This window comes from Manis javanica, chromosome 8, assembly GCF_040802235.1.
Source record: "Manis javanica isolate MJ-LG chromosome 8, MJ_LKY, whole genome shotgun sequence".
Taxonomy (NCBI): Eukaryota; Metazoa; Chordata; class Mammalia; order Pholidota; family Manidae; genus Manis; species Manis javanica.
The window spans coordinates 94,706,444-94,732,135 of NC_133163.1; the positions used below are offsets into that span (position 1 = coordinate 94,706,444).

Consider the following 25,692-nt stretch of genomic DNA (forward strand, 5'->3'; position numbering starts at 1 on the left):
ACTTCAAAGCAGAGGCATTTTGATACTTACTTTTTTGAAATCTCTTCAAATATGCTGGATCTTAATAACCTTTGCTGCTTAAATTCTTCCAAGTAATTGAAGTCTCCTTTAACAATCACTTGTTGGTATAGAATTTCAGCCCAGTCAGGGACGAAGTCATAGGCCTCAGCCACAATAGAAGCCTTGAAAGGACAGAGGGGAAGGACACCATGAGAGCCTATTTGATATCAAATTGGAGTCAAATCGTTCTAGAAAACAACTTTATACTCACACAGTGAATGGGATCATTACCAGTTATGTTAAAAGGCTCTGTGTATCAGGGTTAGTGAAAAGTTTGGTGTTTGACATTTCCCCTCCCTTAAAACCCCTGAACATCTTCCTTTGGTGTTTTTTGATCTTCCTCACAATGGATTAATAAAACTGCTGAGAAAATATTTTTCCTGCTAATTCAACTATAAGGAACAAAGTGCTGATTCCCTGATAACCATCCCTCACCAGTCTCCCAGGAGCCCTGACTCCTTACACTAACCTGGGTGCACCATTCTGGAAATACTGAGGCTAAGATGCCCAGGACTACCAGCAAGGATGAACCTCAACTATCTAAGGGACAAAGGTGTCTGCCTCTTTGCTGGCTTAACAGTGAGGGGAAAGGAGGCAGTACTGCCTCACCGTTCTGCAACCTCTGCCCAGACAGTATGCTAGTAAGGAGTACTACCACGGAAAGGCAATTTGGTGTATCACCGAAGTCGAGAGAACTAAAGTGTCCTGGTTCTATCATTAGCCGTAGACCTTACTATGGATCCCACGAGAGAGACAAAGGATGCTAGTAGCACTGGTAGATTTTTCTTTCTCTCTCTCACCTGGTAGAACCTAGGAAGGGCCGTGATACAGTCCATCAGCCTATGGCAACCCAGATTGATGAGCATTGTGTTCTGGCCAGTGTTCAGAAAATGAATCTGCAGTGTTATCAACTTGGTGAGCCGCCGACAGTGCAGGGCCTGTCGTACACAGGAGTCCTACGGGACAACGGTGGAGAGAGGCACAGGTAGAGAAAGACTGTTACCACCATCTTTCTTTGAACCTTCCAGCAACTGATTTCACCCCTTTTCCACCAGTTGGCCCATGACTTCCCCCTTTCCACTTCAAAGAGCACAGGGACAAAATGAAATAATTATCACAGCAGACACCAAACCCCAAGGCCTGTCTGGAATGACTCCCCATTGTTACCTTGGTGTAACTTTCTGCTGCATCCAGCATCAGCGTCAGGGCCTTCACCAGCAGCTGCTTCAGTTGGTGTCCGTCCTTGAGGCTGTCCTCTGCAGGAGAGGACAGGAAACTTAATGGGTGTGTGACTCGAGGCAGTTTACTCTCACCCCACTCAGAGTGGTGTGGGCTGGACTAGAAACATCCCAGCTTCTGTTCACAGGGAGAGCAGTGTGTCAGGTAAAGGCTCTTTACTGGGCCAGAAGTGCATTCTGGGGTAGGATTCAGTGCCCCACCTAGTTCTTCATTTCTCTCTGGAACATTAAAGCAACAATATACACACTGGGTCCTGACAGATGACACCCTGGAGGCACAGACCACAGGAGGGGCAAATGCCTTCCCAGTCCTCTTACATCTGTCTGCCAGCCTGGGCCCCACTGGGTGATGTTAAAAGCTGAGGTGAATATTAGTCCATCTCATGGGCTCTTGCCTTTCTTAGCCCTCAGAACCTTCCTTGGCCAGCAGGACATCCCTTGTGGTTCATGTAGCCTCTGCTCACCCCAGGGCCGAGATTCAATCAGTTTCAGTTGGATGCACGCAGCTGCCTCATGGTTCTCGCCGATCTCGCGGCACATGCTGAAGCACAGGGCAATCATGTTGTGCTTTTCACTGTCCCCGGGGCGGTAGCGTTTAATGTAGTCAAGTAGGGCCGTCTTCAGGGTGCCAGTCTGCCCAAGAAAAGGAAAGCCAAGGCCTCAATCAGGGACTGACAGTGCAGGAACGGCTGAGTCCCTTGGTTTGCAAAGTTCCTTAAAAACCCCCAAGAAAAAGGAAAAGCAAAAACAAAATGTATGCTATCCTGAGTATAAAAGGCACAATCCCCTCTACTGGTGGGAGTGTAAATGGTAAAACCTGTCAGTAGGGAGAAGCCTTAAAAATGTGCACATACACATTATTCTAACAATTCTACTTCCAGATCCCTAAAGAAAGAAGCAGAGAAAAGTGCTGAGATGGATGTAACAAGGATATTTAATAGCAAACAGAAATAATACAAATGTCTAAAATAAATAAGGGCTAAGAGCATGTAGTATTAAAACCAATGTTGATTTGGGAAATATTCATGAATCCTTTTTGTTAAGTGAGAAAAGCAGGCAACTTCATAATCTGCACAGCATGATACATGTTTTGTTACAAATATGTAAATATATATACATGTTTGCGGGTCTGTATGCAAAGAAAGGGCCTATGCCAAACTATTAGCCACAGCTGTCTCCAATGATAAACAGACACAGGGCTTTCTGTGTTACTGTTTTCCAAATGTCTTAACACTGAATATATATTACTTTTGTAATCAGAAAAAAAGTTAATAAAAACGAAATGGAAAAACAAAATGCCTCAAAACCAACTTAAAAACTTCCCAGGGATCCATGAAGTACATGTACTTTTGTCCAGGCCTTGCTCCACTTCTGAAGACTGGGTCTGTCCTGAAACAAGCCCAGCACTGAGAAGAGATTTTTCTGCTTTGTCTTTTGATCCTGCTTGGTGGGCCCAACTTTCCAGAAGCCAAAAGTGCACCTTGGTTTTTAAATCTTCACAGAGGTGAAATGGGCTGAAGCAATAAATCAGCTCAATGAATGACTTGAACAGAGGCTCTGTGAGTGACCTGTCTAGTGTTGCATAGCATGCTGAGGACAGACAAGTGCCCAGAACCCAAAGACCTGGAAAGTCACACCTTTGCTTCCAGAACTTTTGGATCATCATCATAAACAGCTCCAGTTTTCCAGGCCCCGGCCTTGGCATTCACTTCCTAACAGCTCTCAGCAACACACTTTTCCATGGTGCCCTGAAAACTCCTACTCTGAGGGCCCTCAGACATGGCCTGAGCCGGTCGATCTCTCAGGAAGGGTTTTTGCCCCTGCCTGTGTAGGCCTTTAGACAGCAGGTGGCAGAGGCTGAGATGGAGGCACAAACTCATTTTCTTCATTATTTAGCAACTGTCAGCATAATCGCTCTCTGTTCTGAACTCTTACCTTCAGCTACTGGTTACAGTATGTGTCCTGGGGGGCGGGGGGAGGTCCGTAATTCCCACCCTCCATATCCCATGGGTCCACCCTGATTGGGATTATTCCTGAGAAAATCTGAGACTTCTGAATGTCAGTAGTAACATGTTATCTGGGAGCTCAAAGTACTGTACACCTACCGGATCCAACTTCTTCCTCATCAGCACTTCAAAGTAGTGCTTTTTGTGCAGCAAATCAAATATGTACGTCATCTCATTGTACCTTCCAATGCCAGTGAGGAGACGCACCTGAAGAGGAAGAGGGCAGCTCGCATCAGCACCCTGGCAGTTCTCTAAGCCAGATCACTGCCCTCATCAGTTTGGTTGCCTCCAGATGCCAAGCTCCAGGAAAAACTGCTACAGGCCAGGTTGCCATGCTCAGTGCCCTCCCTTCCGTCCTCCCTCTGGAGGACTGAGAAACGCAAGTCACTGGGACACCGCTGATGTTTCCCTTTTCTGCTGCCTAAATGTGACTATCAAGTGCTGAAGTGCCATCTGGGCGGACACTTCCTTTTCTCACAACCACTTATCACAGTGCCAGCAGCTTGCTCAGCCACTTGGGTAAGTTTCAAGCTTAGAGAATTTGGGAGAGAGAGAGAGAGAGGGGAGGCTTGAGTTGTCAGCTCATCTCAACTCAGAGACAAGAGGTAGGTCTCAACTTTGTGTTGAGTGTAAATACAGCTGTGTTAGCCCACTAGAAAAGAGTCCTCTCCATCTCTGCTCCTTTGGCACAATCTTTGGTTCTGGCAGAAATCATAATTGGAACTGAGTGAGGGTTGTGCTGCCTAGCCAGCGGCAAATTCCCTAAGACCATTATCAGATCTGATCTGGTCCCTGGCCAATCTGGCCTCTCTGAGGTTTCCTCAGGATGAAGGGTAGGGGATGAGGGTGTTACTTACCACCAGCCCATACTCTTCACTGGGGGCCAAGTGGTTGTCTGTGAGCAGCCGGGCAGCCTGCAGGACTCTGCTGATGCCCTCCATATGGCATGTCAGTGTGAAGCAGTGATGGGCCAGGATTAGCAGTTCTGTGGCTGGGTAGATGGGGCACAGGTGGGACACGACTGTGAACCCTGGCCACCCACTGCCTGTCTGCGCCTATCTGGAGAACACTTTCTCATGGGTCCTCTGAGATCCTTGACCTCACCAGCTCTAGTTCTGGGACAGGCCCTGATGATACCTAATTCTTTCAGTGATAGCACAGGGATCAACTTTCCTCAAAGACAGTCGTGTAGTGACCAAATTTCCAAAAGGCCCAACAAATGAGAACAAGAAACCTTCTCTTTCTAAAGATGAAAAAACTGCAGACAAGCTGAGGGAGCACCTGCCAACATGCACTGGAGAGCATTCTCTGTATGTCCATGGAGAGAGGGCCTAATCAGGCATCATTTGATGTTCTGCACTTCTGGCTTCTAGCCAGATTTCACTACATCTAAATTTAAAACTACTACACACAATCACTGTATGCATAACTGAAAGGCAAACTGGGAAAACTATTTCCAGTGGTGTAGGAAAAGCGTTTCCAGCTTTCATACATGCTGTGCCTTCTGGGGGACCCTCTGTGGGAACCTCTCCAAGCCTACTGACTACATGAGCAGCCTTGACTACTAATCTTCAGGCCTTGGTTTGTACATTTCCTCCAAACACCTTTCTTGGCCCCATCAGTCTGGCTTTTACTGTGTACTACACCCTTTGTGAGCTCAAGGACCTGCTGCTTAACTTGCTCACCATATCCCTAGTTTTTAGAGTACCTGGGACATGGCTGGTACTCAGTAAATGTTGAACTGAACGGAGAAGAGATACAAAAGGCTATTTAAAAAATCTTCAACCTTTTAAAACTTCCACTTATTTATTCACTAAACATCAGTAAAATGCCTTTATTGGGGCCTATCAAATTTACAAAGCAGCATGAGTTCTAGGAAATGATACTCACACTGCCTAAGTGAGTGAGAAGTGAATTTGTTTTCTTTCTGAAGTAAAATTTGACTGTATGTACATATATATATAGCCTTAGAAATGGGCATACTCTTGAATAAAGAATTTATCTTAGGGAAATAATCATGGATGTACATATGAATTTTTTTTTTTGCCCACGAGGATGTCTGTCAGTGTTTAAAATAGCAAAAAAAAACTAAGCAATCTAATGATCCCACAATAGGGTATAAAATTTTCAATTACATATAAGAAATACTGCATAACTAACCATTAAAGATGATGAATATTCAATGTTATGGAAAGACATTAATGACTGCATATTCACAAAAAAATTATGAACGGTATGTATAGTAAAATGTCATTTTTGAAAAGTAACTTTTAGACTTACATAAAAAAAGATCAGAGGGACACATGCTACTGAATGCCTACAGAACTAGATATGTAAAAAGCAAGCAGGATTTGAAATCACAGAGACTGGGTTCAAATACCAGCTCTGCTACTTAGTTACAAATTAACTTCTCTAAGTGTCAGTCTCCTTCCTCTGAAATGGGGACAATACCCACTTTACAGGGTAACCCAAGGAAGTAAGATAAATATGCCAAATGTTAAAAGGTTACCTTTTTGTGTGATTTTAAATTGTGGGCTGTTTTACCACATATAGTTTCTAAACTTCCCTCAGTGAACTTACGGCTCTCTACCAAGAAATGATACCACATGCTGGAGGGGTGGTGGGATCAGGAACAGAAAGAAAGATCCAAATACAGTTTTGGAAAAACTAGCTTCAGAAGACTTTCTGGAGACCTGCTTAGGCCCAAAACGTAAGAAAATGACCAACAACTTACTGCAAGACAACTCCCCATGGGGAACGGAGGAAATCTTTTCCAGTAACTTCATGCCTACCAATGTGCAGTCTTGACACAAAGTGATCAGCTGAAGAAATGTCTGGCTTTGACCTGCTGCGGTGAACATCTGCTTATGTCCTGTACAGAAATACGTGGAGAAATGTGCTTGTTTTATCTTCAGAGAGTTGAAAGAAAGATAAGAGCCCCGGGCTAGGAGGCCCACTCTACCAGGCCTGGGCACAGAGGTAGTGCTGAAGGAGCTCTCAAATGCAGCTCTCCTCTTGCTGAGCCCAGATACCTTGGCCCAGCTGTCTTCTTACAAAACAGCAGTTCATTAGCTCAGAGAAAGGCACAGCTACTCTGAGCATGGTCATAAACCAACAAACAAAAAAGCAACAACAAAATAAATACAATGTGTTCTCCTCTTACAAGTGTACTTGAGAGGAAGCGTACTTGAGAGAATAGCATGCAGGAGGTTCATGAGCATAACAATATCCAAATCCTTAAACTGGGAATGTGAGAATGTGATCTGAAAGGCTGTGGAAGCCTGGAGGAAAAGGCACCTGTTCCCTCTGATGGGTTCAACAGCTCCCGGGTCACCTCTTCAGCCACAAGTTCTGCCACCGTGTCTGGCTGGAGGCCCTGGGTGCTGATGAAGGCTTGGGCTCGCCTGCATCGGTCTGGCTGCTGAGAAGACAAGATTGCCCGGAGCATAGCCTCACCATCCTGGGCAGCAACGTCTGTGTAGGAGCAGCCCAACTCCTAAGAAGGCAAAGTCAGTCAAAGCTATGGCTAGTAGCCAGGAAAAGGCTAGCAAAAGACAGCCCCCTTTCTGAAATCTGATGTAGACAGACTCCATCATTTTCTGAGATTCAAGATCTGTCACCCTGAGCAGGAACTCTGGAAGAAGCAACCTCTGTTTTCTAAGCCCTTTCTTTCTATTGTTTCACCAAGTTGAATCTAAGCAAGAGAAAAGCTTGTCTTCAGAAAGCATCAAGTGACTTATCTCTTGTTGAACACTGGGCTCTTCAAATTTTATAAAATGTAAGAAAGTTGAATAAAAGGCAAGAGTTGCTTCCTTACTGGTCCCCCGGCGGAAGCAAACACCTCCATGTCTGTGTCCCTGAGCCTCAGCCAAAGCAAATGGCTTTAGTGCTCAGCTTTCCCACCCTGTGCTCTTCCGCCTCACTTAGAGTTGCTATTTTTCTCCCTCAGTTAGCACAAAGCCACAGACAATTCCTGGCTGCTCTAGTTCTGGTCTTTATAGTCATCACATTCCATTTTATTTTATTTCAAAACTTATTTTGGGTTCTCCCCTGTGTGGAGAGCCCCAAACAATCCTAAAACTAAGCCTAAGATATTAGAGCTAGAAGGGGCTTCTCGGCAAATCATTTTATAGATCAAGACCCAGGAGCTCTGAGAAGTGAAATCTCTTGCCCTAGCTTCTGGCTGGCTGAGCTGCAGCCAGGACTCACGTCGCCTGGCATGCTCCCCACTTTTCCCCAGGAATAGATTTGTAGGAGCCAAATCCAGATAAGAGCTCTACTCCCAAGTCTTCCTCCAACTTCCCGCTTTCCTTCTCCTCAGAGGGAGTTTCCTATGGAGGCCCCGCCCTTTGGCATGTACCTTGGCAAGTTCATACAGACAGAGGACCTGCCGGCAGTAGTTCTTCCCATGGAGGCATTTGTTTGTCAGGGTCTCCAGATTAGTCGCCACTTCATCACGGGGGGGCAGCATCACAAATGACTGACTATCCAAACTTGAAGCTGGAAACAAATACAGGTCTGAGGGAGGCTTTAAGATGGCAAGTTAAGGCCTCTCCCAATCCCCTTAAGACTTACCTCTCAGCTCACACAGCTGCTTGCATTGCATCCCCATGACTCCCCCTGTGTCTGGGACCACATTTTTTAAATTAGAATATAGTTGATATACAATATGTTGGTTTCAGGTGTGTAACATAGTGATTCAACAATTATATACTTTACCAAATCCTCACCATGCTAACTGTGGTTACCATCTATCACTATACCAAGATATTACAATATTGGCTATATTCCCTGTGCTGGACTTCCATTCTTATAGCTAATTTTATAATTTGGAGTTGTATCTCTTATCCCGTCCACCTCTTTCACCTATCTCCCACTCCCAACAGTAACAGACTGTCTGTGTTAATTAATTTCATTTTTGTTTCTTAAGATTCCACATGTAAGTGAAATATGGTATTTATCTTTCTCTGACTTATTTCACTTGGTGTTAATACCCTCTAGGTCCATCTATGCTGCTGCAAATGGCAAGATTTCATTCTTTTTTATGGCTGAGTAGTGTTCCATTGCATATACGTACTACTTCTTTATCCATTCATCTATTGATGGACTCTTAGATTGCTTCCATACCTTGGCTATTATACATAATGCTGCAATAAACATAGGAGTACATATATCTTTTTGAATTAGTGATTTTTTTGGGGTGGTGGTGGTAAATTTCCAGGAGTGGAATTACTGAGTTGTATGGTATTTCTATTTTTAGTTTTTTGAGAAATTTCCATTATTGCTTTCCATACTGGCTGCACCGATTTACATTTTTCCCCAATCTCTTTTCCCCCCCTTAGCTCTCTGCTCACAGTTCCTTACGTTGCACCACCACCACCCCCTTGAGTCCCCCTGGGTCTGGGACCACTTCTGACAGGGTCCACATCCCACTGAAACTTATTTCATTGCCTTCTTCCAGGAAATCCCAGCCTGGGATCTGAAAAGGCCTCATAGGATACAAAAGATTCAAAGTTACCTAATCAGTGTTGCATTAGAGATCATCACCTAAGACACCTGCTAGACTGTCCTCCACATACACCATCTCCCAATTTCCTCTCACATCAAGTAAGTCATCAGGTCCAGCTGACATCTCCCCAATTACTGCCTTAGTTGCAGCCTTCGCCATCCTGCATCTAAGAGACTATTACTTTCGAAACTGCAAGTCATATAAACCTAGGATTATCTGGAAAAATGCCTTAAAGACATTGTAAAACTAAAATCCATTCCTGATTTTTTTAAAAGTTTTAATTTGATAAGGGGTTTCTGTTAGAAAAAGTAGAAAGGAATATTTATATAACTTCCTAAAGCAGAATCAAAATTGAAAATTTTTAATGTGCATCAGTAAAGCATCGTTAAATAAATCATAGTACATCCATATAATACTCTGCAGCCATTAAAAAGCACAAAATCAATCTATACTGACATGAAATAATGTTGTAGTACAATATGATATAACTTCATTTTTATAAAAAATAAATACTGTGTTTGTGCATGCACATGAGCAATGTTTTCTATACATAGAAAATAATGTATACCACGCAAGTGAAAGACGTTATTCTGGGAATTTGGTGGTGTTGTTACTGAATTAGGTAAATGACTTTGACTTTTTACTTCATACACTTCTGTATTGTGTGCTTTGTTACACTAAATAAGCATGCAATACTTTTACACTTATGGTATTACACATTAAAAATATTCTTTAAAGATAAAAAAGTAAAAAGTAACTAGGCTATGTTATTCTCCTGCTTAAAATCCCTCTTTGGGGATTCAGTTCTAAGTAAGGTGAAGTAAGCTCCCTCCACACACTCTGACTGAATTCATTATAAAACCTAGCACAGTCCGTGCAGCACTGTATGAGGACTCTGAAAAGTAAATAGTAGCAGGGGGATTGAAGATGACTAGAATTACTATTTTTTCTCTTCTAGTAACTTCCAGCTGAATGCAGCACTGCCTGAAACCCAGAACCTAACACTAAGGCTCATAAAGAGAGCCCACTCCAGGAGAAGCCCTCTAGTATAGGCTCAAGGAGTGGGAAAGGGAACTCCAAATACTATTTCTCTCTTATCCCTGCTCCTAAGCAACCCCTTGGCTTGTAGAGGTGGTAGCAGCCGGTAAGAATTCATATTCAGAGAGGAACTTTTTTGGATCAGAAGTGCTCTGGACCCAAGAGGGTAGAGTGAACCAGTTCCTTTTTGCATTATCCTCTGTCTCTTGGCCCTGGATACAAGTATAGTCAGGGAAATGTGTGACAGAATGGGGTAACTAAACCTACTGATTGTCTTTTTCATCTCAGTGAGTATGCATGCATTTTTGTATGCTGCTTTTGGCCAAAACTCCAGCTTTTGGTGGAGGTGGTACTGGGTCTCAGGGCATCAGAAAGTACATGGTAGAGATTTAGGAAAGCAACACAGTAAAGTTGTTTATAAAGACTAGGACTCATTCCTGGGCTTTGCATGTGTGAATCTCATCTTAACTGGATATCAAAGACACTGAGAACTGAACTAACACACAGCCCATTACCTAGATCACAGACTGACCCCAGGTGGCACACACCCAGGATGAGTATTAATAGCATCTCAAATGACATAAAAATCTAACTGATGTGGGTTAAGAACCATAGTCCTTAGAAATTTGTAGCCTTAACCTACTAGGCCAATTACCTGCTAAAAAGTATCAACATTCTTCATAGGATTTAAACAAGACCCAGAGTCTCATTCTATTCAAAATGTCCAGGATGCAGTCCCACATGACTCAGCATACAAAAATACAGGAAAATCACAGGAAAATCTCAACTCACATGAGAAAAGACAATCAAAAGTTGACACCCAGGACTAAGGACATAAATGTTGAAATTACCTGATAAAGATTTCAAAGCAGCTATTATACAAGTGTTCCAACAGGCAATTATGGATGCTCTTCAGACAAAGGGAAAACAGAAAGTCTCATCAACGAAATACATGGTATAAAAAGAAGTAAAATATAAATTTTAGAACTGAAATTTTAAAATCATAGAAATTAGAAACACTCACTAGAAGAACAGAAATAGTGGAAGAAAGAGTCAGTGAAATTGAAGATAGAGGAATAGAAATGATCCAATCTGGACAAGAGAGAAAAAAAATTGAAAAAATAAAACTGATCAAAGCCTCAAGACAATAACAAAAGTTCTATGATTCATGTCATCACTGGAGTTCCAGGACAGGATAAGAGTTTGGTGCTGAAAAAAATGATGTCTGAAAACAAATTTGGTAAAACACATAAACCTATATGTTCGAGAAGCTTAGTGAACTCCAGATAGAATAAACCCAAAGAAATATATGCTCAGCCATGTTATCACAGAACTGCTAAAGACTAAACACAAAAAAATATCTTGAAAGTAATCAGAGAAAAATGCATTATCTACAGGGGAACAATTATTCAAATGATTGTAGATTATCCATCAGATGCCATGGAAGTCAGAAGGAAGTGGCACATTTTTTAAGTGCTGAAAGAGACAAATTTTCTATATCCAGCAAAAATCATCCTTCAGTAATGAAAATGAAAGAGACCATCTCAGATGAAGAAAAACTGATGTAAAATAAGAGACTCCATTCCTAGCAGACACCTCTATAAGAACTACTAAAGGAAATCATTCTGACAGAAGGAAAAAACAACTAGAAGGAAACATGGAACATCAGGAACGAAGAGCAATAAAAACTAAATATCTGAGTAAATACATAAATTTTAAAAATTTAAGTAAATACAAATTAGGTCCTCGAGTTTTTTTAAATATATTTTTTGGTTGAAAGCAAAATTTCTACCATTGTTTGATAGGGTTTTTCAATGTACACAGATGTAATGTAGTAAAAACAACTAAGATAAAAGGACAGAAGTAAAATGATATGGTGGTAAGGTTTCTACATTCCAGTTGAGGTGGCAAAATACTGATTTTTAAGTACACTATTAATTATACATCAAGAACGTATAATGTGGCAAGAGGCTTAAAGATGGCAGCATGAGAGGTGAGACAGAAACCTCTTCCCCAAACCACATATAGTATGAAAATATAGCAAATACAACTAATCCTGAAAGAGCAACAGGAGAGAAGGTTGTGACAGACAGCCTACTGGGGAAAAGAGCAGACCTCATGGAAAAGGGTGAAGTATCTAAGCCACAATACAGTGGAGCCCAAGCTCTTCCCCCTGTGTGCTTGGCACACTGGCCCTGGCACTAGAGGCAGGCACAGCAGCTGACAAACAGGAAAGAGCTCTTTCCTCCTGGCAGGAACAGGTGGGGCTAGCCTATGACCCCCCACCATTGTTCCAAGGGCTGAGCAGCTCCAGAGAATAGAGCTTCTGGGCACTAGAGGGTACTGCCTACACCAAGTTATTACTACAAATACGAAACGTCAAACGAACCTGGTACAAACCAAAATTCTACAAACAGCAGAAAGAGGTCAAAGTGAAAATGAACTCACCAATCTTCCTGAAAAACATTTCAAAATAAAAATCATAAACATGCTCACAGAGCTACAGAAAAATATTCAAGACCTCAGGGAGGAATTCAAAAATGAGATACAAACTTTGAAAAATACAGTATTCAATATGAAACATACAACGGAGAGACTTAAAAGCAGATTAGATGAAGTGGAGGAGACAGTAAATGAAATAGAAATTAGAGAACAGGAAGACAAAGAAGTTGAGGCACAGAGAGAAAAAAAGATCTCTAAGAATGAAAGAATTTTGAGAGAACTGTGTGACCAATCCAAATGGAACAATATTCACATTATTATAGGGATACCAGAAGAAGAGAGAGAAAAAGGGATAAAAGTGTCTTTGAGGAAGTAATTGCTGAAAACTTACCCAATTTGGGGAAGGAGATAATTTCTCAGGCTCCAACTCAATGGACCCAAGGAAAACAATACCAAGACATATAATAATTAAAATGGCAAAGATCAAGGATAAAGACAGACTTTTAAAAGTAGCCAGAGAGAGAAAAAACACCATATACAAAGAAAAACCCATCAGGCTATCAGATTTCTCAACAGAAACCTTACAGGCCAGAAGGGAGTGGTGTGATATATTTAATGAAATGAAGCAGAAGGGCCTTGCACTAAGAATACTCTACCCGGCAAGACTGTCATTTAAATTTGAAGGAGGGATTAAAGAATTCCCAGACAAGTAAAATTTGAGGGAATTTACCTCCCACAAACCATCACTACAGTGTATTTTGGAGGGATTGCTATAGATGGAAATGCTCCCAAGGCTAAATAGCTGTCACCAGAGAAAATAAAAAAACAAGTAAAGGAAGTAGATCAATTAATTACTAAGCTCATGCAAAATTATATCAACTACTCTAAAAGTCAGTCAAGGGATACACAAAGAGTACAGACTATGACACCTAATATATAAGAATGTAGGAAAAAAACAAAGGAGGAAACAGAAAGAACCTTTAGATTGTGTTTGAAATAGCTTACTAAGTAAATAGCTTACTAAGTTAGGCTGTTACATAGTAAAGAAGCTACCCTTGAACCATTGGTAACTAAGAATCTAAAGCCTGCAATGGCAATAAGTACAGAACTACTGATAATCACCCTAAATGTAAATGGTATGAATGCACCAATCAAAAGACATAAGAGTCACTGAGTAAATAAAAAAATAAGACCCATCTATATGCTGCCTACAAGAGACTCACTTCAAACACAAAGATATACACAGACTAAAAGTGAAGGGATGGAAAAAGATACTTCATGCAACTAATAGGGAGAAAAAAGCAGCAGTTGCAGTCCTTGTATCAGATAAAATAGACTTCAAAACAAAGAAATAACAAGGACACTGACAAATGGAAACTCATCCCATGCTCTTGGCTAGGAAGAATTAATATTGTCAAAATGGCCATCCTGCCTAAAGCAGTCTACAGATTCAATGCAATCCCTATCAAATTACCAACAGCATTCTTCAATGAACTGGAACAAACAGTTCAAAAATTCATATGTAACCACCTAAAACCCCAAAAAGCCAAAGAAATTCTAAGGAAAAATAAAGTGGGGGGGATCTCACTTCCCAACTTCAAGCTCTACTACAAAGCCACAGTAATCAAGACAATTTGGTACTTGCACAAGAACAGATCCATAGATCAATGGAACAGAATAGAGAGCCCAGATATTAACCCAAGTATATATGGTCAATTAATATACAATAAAGGAGCCATGGACATACAATGAGGAAATGGCAGCCTCTTCAACAACTGGTAGTGGCAAAACTGGACAGCTACATTTAAGTGAATGAAACTGGATTATTGTCTAACCCCATACACAAAAGTAAACTCAAAATGGATCAAAGATCTGAATATAAGTCATGAAACTATAAAACTCTTAGAAGAAAACAAAAGCAGAAAGCTCTTGAATATAACCATGAGCAACTTTGTCCTGAATACTTCTCCTCAGGCAAGGGAAACAAAGCAAAAATTAACAGATGGGACCACATCAAACTAAAAAGCTTCTTCACAGCAAAGGACACTATCAATAGAACACAAATGCATCCTACAGTATGTGAGAATATATTTGATAAATGACATATCTGACAAGGGGTTAACACCCAAAATATATAAAGAATTCACAAGCCTCAGCACCCAAAAAGCAAATAACCCTATTAAAAAACGGGCAGAGGATCTGAACAGACACTTTTCCAAAGAAGAGATTCAGATGGCCAATGGGCACATGAAAAGATGCTCCACGTTGCTAGTTATCAGAGAAATGGAAATTAAAACCACAATGAGATATCACCTTACACCAGTTAGGATGGCCAACATCCAAAAGACAAGGAACAACAAATTCTGGCAAGGATGTGGAGAAAGGGGAACCCTTCTACACTGCTGGCAGGAATTTATAGTAGTTCAACCATTCTGGAAAGCAATATGCAGGCTCCTCAAAAAACTAAAAATAGAAATACCATTTGATCCAGGAATTCCACTCCTAGGAATTCACCCTAAGAATGCAGCAGTCCAGTTTGAAATAGACATATGCACTCCTATATTTATTGCAGCACTATTTACAATAGCCAAGAAATGGAAGCAACCTAAGTGTCCATCAGTAGATGAGTGGATAAAGAAGATGTGGTACATATACAGAATGGAATATTATTCAGCCATGAGAAGAAAACAAATCTTACCATTTGCAACAACATGGATGGAGCTAGAGGGTATTATGCTCAGTGAAATAAGCCAGGCAAAGAAAGACAAGTACCAAATGATTTCCCTCATTTGTGGGGTAAAACAACGAGTCAAAACTGAAGGAACAAAACAGCAGAACAGCAGCAGACTCACAGATTCCAAGAAGGGACTAGTGGTTACCAAAGGGGAGGGCTGGGGAGGGAGGGAGAGAGGACTGAAGGGCTTTATGATTGCAACACATCGTGTGTGGGGGGGGTCATGGGGAAGACAGTGTAGCACAGAGAAGACAGGTAGTGACTCTGTGGCATCTTACTATGCTGATGGCCAGTGACTGCAATGGTGTGCGTGTGGGACTTGGTAATGTGGGTGACTGTAGTAATCACAATGTTTTTCATGTGAAACCTTTATGAGAGTATATATATCAATGACACCTTAATTAAAAAACGATAATGTAATTCTAAAGCAACCAATTAAAAAAAAACTGTAGAACGATACATAGTCAAAATCACAATGAATTAAAATGGAAGACCAAAAAATGTTCAAATAACCCAGCAGGAATAAAAAAAGATTTTCTCGGAAACCATAAACTATCAAAACTCACACAAGATGAAAAGGATAACCTGATTAGTTGTATAACTATTAAAGACATTCAATTCATAGTTCAAAATCTTCCAAAATAGATATCTCCAGGTTCAGAGATGGTTTTACTGGCAAATTCTACTGAACATTTAAAGAAGAAATAGCACCAATTCTATATATTTTTCCAGACAATAAAACTTTTGAATATTTTCCAACTCATGAAACCAGTACTACCCATATAAAAAACAAGACAGAGTACAAAACAAAGTACAGATCAATATTCCTCATGAACATAAATGTAAAAATTCTGAAGAAAAAAAGCAAATTGATTCCAGTAATAAGTCAAAAAGAATAATGCACCATGACCAACTGGGGTTTATCCTGGGAATACAAAGCTGATTCAATATTTTAAAAATCAGTAAATGTAATGTACCATACTGAATCTAAAGAGGAAATAAAAGATAATCATATCAATGGATACAGAAAAAACACAACAAAATTCAACAGCAGTTCTTGGTATAAACTCTCAGCAAACAGGAACAGAACACCCTCAACACAACAAAGTATATCCTCAACTAACATCATATTTAGTAACGAAAGAGTGAATGCATTCTCCTTAAAATCAGTAACAAGGCAAAGATATTCACTCTCATCACTCTTATCCAACCTAACACTGGAAGTCCTAGCCAGGGCAATAAAGCAGGAAAAAGAAATGGAAAAAAAGAGAATAAAATTTTACTCACAGACATGCTTGTCTCTGTAGAAAATCCCAACAAATCTATAAGAAAACTCCTAGGATAAGTGATTTTAGGAAGGTCAGAGGATACAAGGTTACCAAAAAATCAACTATATTTCTATACACTATCAATGTACAGTTGGAAACATGATTATTTGTACAGAATATATTTCAATGAACTAGCTACACGTCAGATTGCCTCTAACTTTGATACATAGCTGGTTAAAAGACAAAGGTATTTCTACATCACTGATTAGTTAATTACCTAGTTTATGATTTACCCTTAATGTAACTACTGTGCCAAAAGGGACCTTTTCTTCCTAGAGTAAGTGCCAACAGCACCAGTTAGGAGTCAGGGCAGTTTGATCTCCTTAACTTACTGCTTTGGACCTTCCTTAGAGGAATGTTGGGTTCTTCTTCCTCAGGCAGCTCACCACACTGTAGGAGATTACGGATCTCTGGGTGCAGGTCATCCACACTAGCTTTCCCTGAAGCTAGGGCTCTGCAGTGCAACGCCAAGGCAACATCTTGGTTATAGAAATGAAAATACCGGCAAACTCTACTTGCTTCATGCACACAGCCATCATCCAACAGGCGCCCAATCAAAAAGTTTAGCGACTCCTGCTCCTTCCAATCAAGTCTGTTCTCACAGGTCTCTTTGGATGGAAGACCATTAAGTTCTAAGTATACTGATGTGTTCAGAGCAGTCAACTTGGATAGTGAAAACTCACTGGCTAAGCTATCAAAGGAAAGTTGACTACTAGTTGATATCTGTTGAGAAAATCTGGGCTCTATTTCCTCCTGATTTTCTCCAAGCATATGCTGGGTGATACGACAGAGCCAGATCTGCTTCTCCAGTTCCTCCAGCTTGTCTATAGACACCAGGTCCTCCTGAGCAAGCCAGTGTCCTGCCAGGGTAAGCAGCAGGTGGCGCTCTTCAGTGCTGCTCCGTCCTTCCTCAGTTGGGTACTCACATGCCACAAGGGCTTGGGATGAGAAAAAGGAAGAAGCTGCGTTGCTTGAAATTGAATTTTTCTTAAAACTCTCATGACATTTTTTCCAGAAGACAATTCTTGCTTGTTTTAGACACCACTGGCCAATGTGTTTCAAGGTCTGCATTTCCTGTGTTATCTGGGAAATTTAACGAAGCAGATTTTAGCCTTTTCTGGAGATTAAAGTATCATAAATGCTAATACTTCTTAAGTAATACTTGTTAAAACCAAATCAAATCAGAGAACATGAGGCTTGCCTAGAGAGGATCCTGGATATTTTATCTGGAAAGTTAAGGTATGAAAACAATTCTAAATTTATCTAATTGAATGGGGTTCAAAAAGAAGCCACTCTGTATTTAATTCTAGTCAATGGAAAATAGTTGTATCATATCCTTTAAATGTAAGCTTACCTTACATTTTGGGCAAATGCAAGCTAACCTTCAATATTAGGCATCCTAAGCTCATCTATTTCTGAAAGTAACATCTGTGTCAAAAGTTAAAAAGCCTTGTCTCTTGAAAATTGTATCTGTTATCTGTTTAATACTGGTTGAAAAAGTTGATTTTACATAACGTAAAGGACTGATACCTCTTCAGTCACCAAGCTGTCCACAGGTTGCTCAGCTAAGGCTGCCACCCTCCTGGCCAAAGCAAACTGCCCATCTGTCACCAGTTTTTCCAAAATACATCTGCACTCATGCTGAAAGCCCTCAAGGCTATAGCTGGCAATAATCACATGAGTAATGGCTATGGGTGTATCCTTCAAAAATTGGCTAAGGGCACACAGCTTCTTCACATCTGGACCTATGCCAAAGAGAAGATGATACAAACATTTAATCAGTAAAATGTTACTGTGGCATTTCAAGAGTAACTAAATATTAGGGGGAAAATATGTATGTTGAACATAATAGTGTAGTTAAAGGAAAAACAAAAACCTATTTTTCTACTCCACTTGGCTAGTAGACAAAGCAAGCTCCTATACAGTGTGAATGATTAGAGATTAGTACATGGACTCAGTCTACACATCTGGCTACATTTACAGGGCAGAGGTTGGTGGCCTAGTAGGTAGTAGCAACTCAGTCAACCTTGGGAAGATTTGGCCATTCATTTGGGCTAGTCTCATCTCTTTTGGAATTTTTCTCCTACCTAAACAAATTTGTTTAATGATTTGTTCATTCATTCATTCAATGCAGGCATCATGTGGAGTATGACACAGAACTTGTAGGACAGTTGAAACTGCAGCTGGCCCATAGCTAAGGCTGTTAGATGGCCTCTCATATTCAGAATGGAGCATCACTTGCTTTTCCAGACATCTATCCACTTACCCCAGGGAAATCCAACTGAGCTTTCCTGACGACCCTGGGAAATTCTGATCCTTAGTAACATTAGCAATTCTCTGCTAACAATTTATGTGGCCAGGTTTGCTCCCATTCCCAGCTGGTCTGTGTAGAGCCTATATGTGCCCAATCATAAAGGAGAGGCATGAAAAACATTCTATAGGAGGCTATTCCCAATGCCAGTGGCTGGTCTGATGTAGGTAGTTCTAGGACCAGTGAGACACCCTGCACAATAACCACCAGTATAGACATGCCTGGTTTCTTTGCTGACATTATATAAAATTCAGGTTTTTAAAAAAATGTACTTCTTTTCTCTAGGCACATACATGTTATACAGACACACACACATGACACAAATAATCTATTTAACTTAATTATAGGACAAAGCATTACAGTAACAGTTAACAAGTAGAAAATCCTTCTAATTTTTCAAACATAGAGTAACTGGCAAGAAAACAGGAAATTCATTTCTGAAAAAAAGGAAAATTACTATAGATCAATAAGACTACCTCTATGTTCAGAGGATTTACTGTTCAGTCTACATAGTAACTGATGAGTACCAGCTCATTTATACTACATTTTGGAAACACCTCTCTTTCCTTCCAGTCATCAGCCCCCACGGCATTGGCACTTGGCCCAACACCGTCAGTGTTCTGTGAAAATTCGAGCTCCCTAGTTGAGTATCTATGAGTTTAAGTGTCATAAAATAACTTTAGTAGTAAAAATGTCAGTATCTAGTGTAAAAGATTAACATTATTGTTCAACAAAAACTTGAAATTATCAAGCAAGTAGAAAAGAGAATAAGGTAATAGTGGTTTCATTTAATCACAATCTAAGAGACTGCCAATGTCTGAAGCAATCTACAAAAAAATAAGCACACTTTGCCTCTGAAACCTTCAAAATGAATCAGACTCTGAATCGGAGTTTGTGACCCTTAACAATGATGACATGTTAAGTTTATTTGTCAGAGAAAGAATGATAGTGACAGAGTAATGTAGAGACTCGCCAGGGAGAAATGTATCTATTTGACAGTTGTTTAGATGAGTAGATAGTGGTGTTATTTATGTTATATCCTGTTGTGCTATGTTTTTAATGTTTTAACTATGACTGAAGTTTCCTGTAACCTCTTCACACCCCATTATGGATTATAAATGTAAAATTATGTATCATATGCATTTTAATTTCTTGAATGCCCTTTTAAAATATTTTCAAGATTAAGAAAACCAACTTCTTTAACACCAACTTAAATGAAAGGCTTGTCTTACCATCAAAAAAGAGATGCTCTACTCCAACAAATAGCTGTAAAAGCTTCCCCAGTTCATACTGGGTCCTACACTGCTGCAGCATAAGCTCCAAAAGAAAACACACCTGCTCCTTCAGCCATGGCACAGGGATGACAGCATGGACCCTTGTGGCTGCCATTTCAAGCTATGAAAAAAAGAAAGAGGGAAAGTGATTTCACAGGAATAGCAAATCAAAACCTCTTAATTTGGGAACATTTAAGAAAGCCAAGACACTATCACAAGTCATGCCCTACACAGAGGGGAACGTCTATTCAGGTCACTAGTCATGCGGCTCAGAGGAGTGGCAAAAATACGTGCTCCTTGGCAAGTCTGCAGTCTGCCTCTGGGTGGGAGATGTCCTGGTGTGGACAGCTGTGTGTGTGTGTGAAAGTCAAAGATGAGAAAAGAGACCTAAAGACTGAATCTAACTGTGGACTAAACTAATGCAAATAAACCCTAATTAGTGACTGCCAAACTAATAGCCCTGTTTAGTTGCTATGAAATTAACCACACGTTTCACCTAGCACCTTCTTTAGAGAGGGATCTAGCTCTGCCCTTGATTCCAGAAGATTTGAAATTCACACATGAAGACCTCTTAGACTTACTTAATACTGTCAAGTTGGTTCTACTAGTTTACTTGTAGTTTACACTACCTTTAAAAGAGAAGGATCTCAGGAAGCCTGGATTTACGTCATTTCAATCAAATGCTAAAAATACTAATTAAGAAAATGACCCCAAGTAGCAGGCTGCATTAACTTGAATTAGAGCATTAGTTTTCAGTCTTTTTTCACTCGTTTACCTACATCTGCTGCTCTAAGAAAAGTCTACAGCAGGCAGATGATACAACTGGTTGAAGGAAAAAAATGCATGGAAATAAAGGGCTGTGGCAAAGATAGAGAACTGCACTGCCTTGGGCACTGGTTGGTGCAGGGGCAGTCAGGCAAGAATAAGAAGCTACCCAGAAGATCTAATTATCAAATGCCAAACTATACAACACTTAGGAAGTAACACAGAGAAAACTTAAATGACCTTAAGAATGATGATGTCAAAGGACTGACATCTGAAACATATAAAGGGCTCACACACCTTATCAAACAAAAAGCAAATAATCCAATTAAAACATGGGCAGAGGATCTGAACAGACACTTCTTCAAAGAAGAAATTCAGATGGCCAACAGGCACATGAAAAGATGCTCCACATCATTGATCATCAGAGAAATGCAAATTAAAACCACAATGGGATATCACATCACACCAGTTAGGATGGCCAACACCCAAAAGACAAACAACAACAAATGCTGGCAAGGTTGTGGAGAAAGGGGAACCCTCCTACACTGCTGGTGGGAATGTAAATTAGTTCAACCATTGTGGAAAGCAGTATGGAGGTTCCTCAAAAAACTCAAAATAGAAATACCATTTGACCCAGGAATTCCACTCCTAGGAATTTACCCTAAGAATGCAGCAGCCCAGTTTCAAAAAAACATATGCACCCCTATGTTTATCGCAGCACTATCTACAATAGCCAAGAAATGGAAGCAACCTAAGCGTCCATCAGTAGATGAATGGATAAAGAAGATGTGGTACATATACACAATGGAATATTATTCAGCCATAAGAAAACAAATCCTACCATTTGCAACAACATGGATGGAGCTAGAGGGTATTATGCTCAATGAAATAAGCCAGGCAGAGAAAGACAAGTATCAAATGATTTCACTCATCTGTGGAGTATAACAAGGAAGAAAAAGCTGAAGGAACAAAACAGCAGCAGAATCACAGAACCCAAGAATGGACTAACAGTTACCAAAGGGAAAGGGACTGTGGAGGATGGGCGGGAAGGGAGGGATAAGGGGAAAAAGGGGGGGGCATTACTATTAGCAGACATAATGTAGGGGGTGAGGGGCACAGGAGGGCTGTACAACACAGAGAAGACAAGTAGTGATTCTATAGCATCTTACTACACTGATGGACAGTGACTGTATTGAGGTATGTGGTGGGGACTTGATGATGGGGGGAGTCTGGTAACCATAATGTCCCTCATATAATTGTGAATTAATGATACCAAAAAAAAAGAAAAAAAGAAAAAAAGAATGGTGATGTCTTTTTAGATACAACACCAGAGATAAAAGAAAGAAAGAAATGATAAGCTGTACTTCATTAAAACTAAAAATTTCTGCTTTACAAAAGATGGTATCAAGAGAATTAGAAGATAAGCTGCAGGCTGGGAGAAAATATTTGCACAGGACACACTGATAAAGAGTTCTTAAAATATATAAAGAACTCTTAAAACCAAACAATAAGGAAACAAACAACGTATTTAAAAATAGGCCAAAAACCTTAATTGACACCTTACCTAAGGAGAGACACAGATGGTAAATAAACATATGAAAGGAAGCTCCACATATGTCATCAGGGAAATACAAATTAAAAAGATGACACATCATAGCATACCTATTAGAATGGACAAAATCTAGAACACTCATAACACCAAAGACTGTGAAGGACGTGGGGCCACAGGAACTCTCATTCATTGCTGGTGAGAATGTAAAATGGTACAGACACTTTTAAGACAGTTTGGTGGTTTCTTAGAAAACTAAACATACTCTTATCATATGATTGAGCAATCATGCTCCTTTGGCATTTATACTTAAGTTGCTGAAAACTATGTCCACACAAAAACCTGCACATGGGTGTTTAGAGCAACTTTATTCAAAGCTGTCAAAAGTTGGGAGCAACCAAGCAGTAAGTGAATGGATGAACAAACTGGGACATCCATGCATGGACTGTTACTCAGCCATAAAAAGAAATGTTTTTGAACTGTGATAATGCATGGAGGAGGCTTAAATGAATATTGCTAAGAGAAAGAAGCAAATCTTAAAAATCTACATTCTGTATCATTCCAATTACACCACATTTTGGAAAAGCCAAAAAGTATAGAGACAGTAAAAAGATCAGAGGTTGCCAGGGATTGGGGGTGGGAAGATTGGTATTATAAGAATGGATACATGTCATTATACATTTATCCAAATGTATACCCAAAGAATGCACAACCCTAGAGTATAGCCAAGAGTAAAGCCTAAGGTAAACTATGGACTTTGGGAGATTATGGTTTGTCAATGTAGGTTCACCACTGGTAACAAATGGAACACTCTGACAAGTGATACTGATAATGAGAGAGGCTATGCATGTGGGAAGGGGGGGAACAAAGAGTATATTCAAAATATCTGTACCTCACCCCTCCCCCATTTTGCTGTGTACTAAACTGCTCTAAAAAATTGAATTCCTTTACAGAAAGGAAGGGAAAGTGAAGATGACACAGTAGAAAGCACCAGGAATCTGTCTCCTTATCTAGAAAACAATTACACCAGCAGAATTTGTCTGTTACAAGTATTTTGGAACTCTTTAGTTTGTTGAAGGATTGCAATTCCCAGAGGAGGACTTGGAAGGTAAATTGCTGATAATTTCAGTAAATTTTAGTCATTAGCACAGTAGCAGGTACCTGCCCCATCACTAGCAACAAGGCAGAAAGCTGACACAGTCTGCAGGAGTCAGCATGGGAAAAAAAGGACCCTTTCCTCCAAATATGAGAGATCTGTGCTCTTACTGCTGATTGCAACTTCTGGCCATAGAGGAGCAGACAAAGAGGCAGGCAGCCATTGTTTTTTCACCTCCCCTACTGTCACAAGCCCGTATCCCTCCAGCTGAAGTAACTTCTGTGGGATTTAAAAAGCCAGTGCCTTTTTCTTCAGTTTTGGTTTGTTCCCCTTTTGGAAGCCAGGCATTAAAGACCACCATATTAAAAAATAAATGCATATATAAGGAAAATTAGAAAGTGTCTATGCCCAGGGAAAGTTCAGAAAAGACCTGAGAAGACCTTCAGTTTACACCTGAGGCAGATCTCTGACAAAAAGATAGCCCATGACAAAAAGACAGCCCATGGCACTCAAAAAAAAAAAAGCAAAACAATAAACAAAAACAATACCCAAAGACAGCAAACTCTAGGGAAAGGAGAGAATCTGATTTCCAGAGTTACATTACTTGACTCAAATATCCAGTGTTTAACAAAAAATCACAAAGCACACATACAGAAAAGTAAGGCCCATTCAAAGGGGGAAAAAAAAAATCAACAGAAACTGTCCCTGAAAAAGACCTAGTGGCAGATATATTTGATAAAGATTTAAAAACAACTATTTTATTTATTTATTTTTTTAACTCTTAGAACTTCATTTTTAATTGGAAGTTACAAGGCCAGTTAATTTTTTAAATTAAGGCATCACTGAATACAATCTTATAAAGGTTTTACATGAGCAACACTGTGGTTTCAACATTCACCCATATTATCAAGTCCCCCCCCACATACCCCATTACAGTCACAGTCTATCAGTGTAGTAAGATGCTACAGAGTCATTACTTGTCTTATCCATGCTATACTGCATTCCCCATAACACACCTATATTGTGTGTGCTAATTATAATGCCCCTGAATCCCCTTCTCCCTCCCTCCTCACCCCTCCTCCCCTACCTCCTTACCTTTGATAACTGCGAGCCCCTTCTTGGAGTCTGTGGGTCTGCTGCTATAAAACAACTATTTTAAAGATGCTCAAAGAACTAAGGAAAGTGTGGAGAAAGTCAAGAAAATAATGTGTGAACAAAGTGGAAATATCAATAAAGAGCAAGAAAACCTAAAAACAAAAAAGAAATTCTGGAGCAGAAAAGTAAAGTAATTGAAATGAAAAATCCACTACAGGGATTCAAAGGCAGATTAAAGCAGGCAGAGGAAAAAAATCAGCAAACTTGAAGACAGAACAATGGAAATTACTGAGTAAGAGCAAGAAAAAGTAAGAAGAAAAGCTAACAGGGCCTAAAAGACCTGTGAGACATCATCAAGTATACCAACATACGCATCATGTGAGTCCCAGAAGAAAAGAAAGGAGAGACTATTTGAAGAAATAATTGCTAGAAACTTCAAAAATTTGATGAAAGACATGACTATAAACATCTAAGAAGTTCAACAAACTCCAAGATGAACTCAAAGACACCCTCACAGAAACACTACAATCATACTTTCAAAAGAAAAGGAGACTCTTGAAAGCAACGAGAGAAGCAACTAATTACATGAAGGGATCCTCAATAAGAATATCAACAAATTTTTCAAAAACACTTTGGAGGCAAGAAGACAATGGGCCAATATAGTCAAAGAGCTCAGAAACCTGCCCATCAAGAATCATATATCCAGTAAAGCTATCTTTCCAAAGTGAGGGAGAAATTAAGATATTCCCAGGAAAACAAAAGTCACGGAGTCTGTGACCACTAGACCTGCTCTCCAAGAAATACTCAAGGGAGTACTGCAAGGCAAAATGAAAGGATGCTAGTCAGTACTTCAAAGCCATATGGAGAAATAAAGGGCTCAGTAAAGACAAATAAATGGGCAATTATAAAAGCTAGTGTTATTGTAGCAATGTTTTTTTATATTCTATATGTTTTAAGAGACTAACACATTTGAAGAAAGAAAACATTAATATAAAAGCTATTATTACTGTAACTTTGGTTTATAACTCCAAATCTTGTTTTCTTCTTAATTTAAGAAACTAATGCATTGAAAGGAATTATGTTTATGTTTTGGGATACACAATGTATGTCATTTTTTGACATCAACAACCAAAAGCGGTGGGCATGGAGATGTAAAGGATTTGTTTTGCATGTTATTGAAGTTAAGCTGGTAAATATGCAAATTAGTGTTATAACTTTTGTATGTTAAGTGTAATCCCCACGGTAAC

General features: G+C 39.9%; 1 protein-coding gene across 7 annotated transcripts in view; it reads right to left on the reverse strand.

Moving 5' to 3' along the window:
• The window catches only part of SPG11 (SPG11 vesicle trafficking associated, spatacsin), a 115,660-nt gene that overhangs the window by 1,075 nt on the left and 88,893 nt on the right, over nt 1-25,692 (reverse strand). For 4 of the 7 annotated variants that reach the window (XM_073211739.1, XM_073211736.1, XM_073211732.1 and 1 more), the window contains 13 exons: nt 19,899-20,061; nt 17,886-18,100; nt 16,688-17,438; nt 7,880-7,930; nt 7,665-7,804; nt 6,602-6,800; nt 6,039-6,176; nt 4,162-4,295; nt 3,404-3,511; nt 1,694-1,931; nt 1,228-1,316; nt 861-1,016; nt 31-182 (listed from right to left, as the gene is read on the reverse strand). In XM_073211739.1, coding sequence (XP_073067840.1) covers nt 31-182; nt 861-1,016; nt 1,228-1,316; nt 1,694-1,931; nt 3,404-3,511; nt 4,162-4,295; nt 6,039-6,176; nt 6,602-6,800; nt 7,665-7,804; nt 7,880-7,930; nt 16,688-17,438; nt 17,886-18,100; nt 19,899-20,061 — 2,534 coding nt within the window. The remainder of the gene's footprint in view (nt 1-30; nt 183-860; nt 1,017-1,227; nt 1,317-1,693; nt 1,932-3,403; nt 3,512-4,161; nt 4,296-6,038; nt 6,177-6,601; nt 6,801-7,664; nt 7,805-7,879; nt 7,931-16,687; nt 17,439-17,885; nt 18,101-19,898; nt 20,062-25,692) is intronic. The other 3 variants (XM_073211735.1, XM_073211734.1, XM_037022176.2) reach the window with 3 other exon arrangements.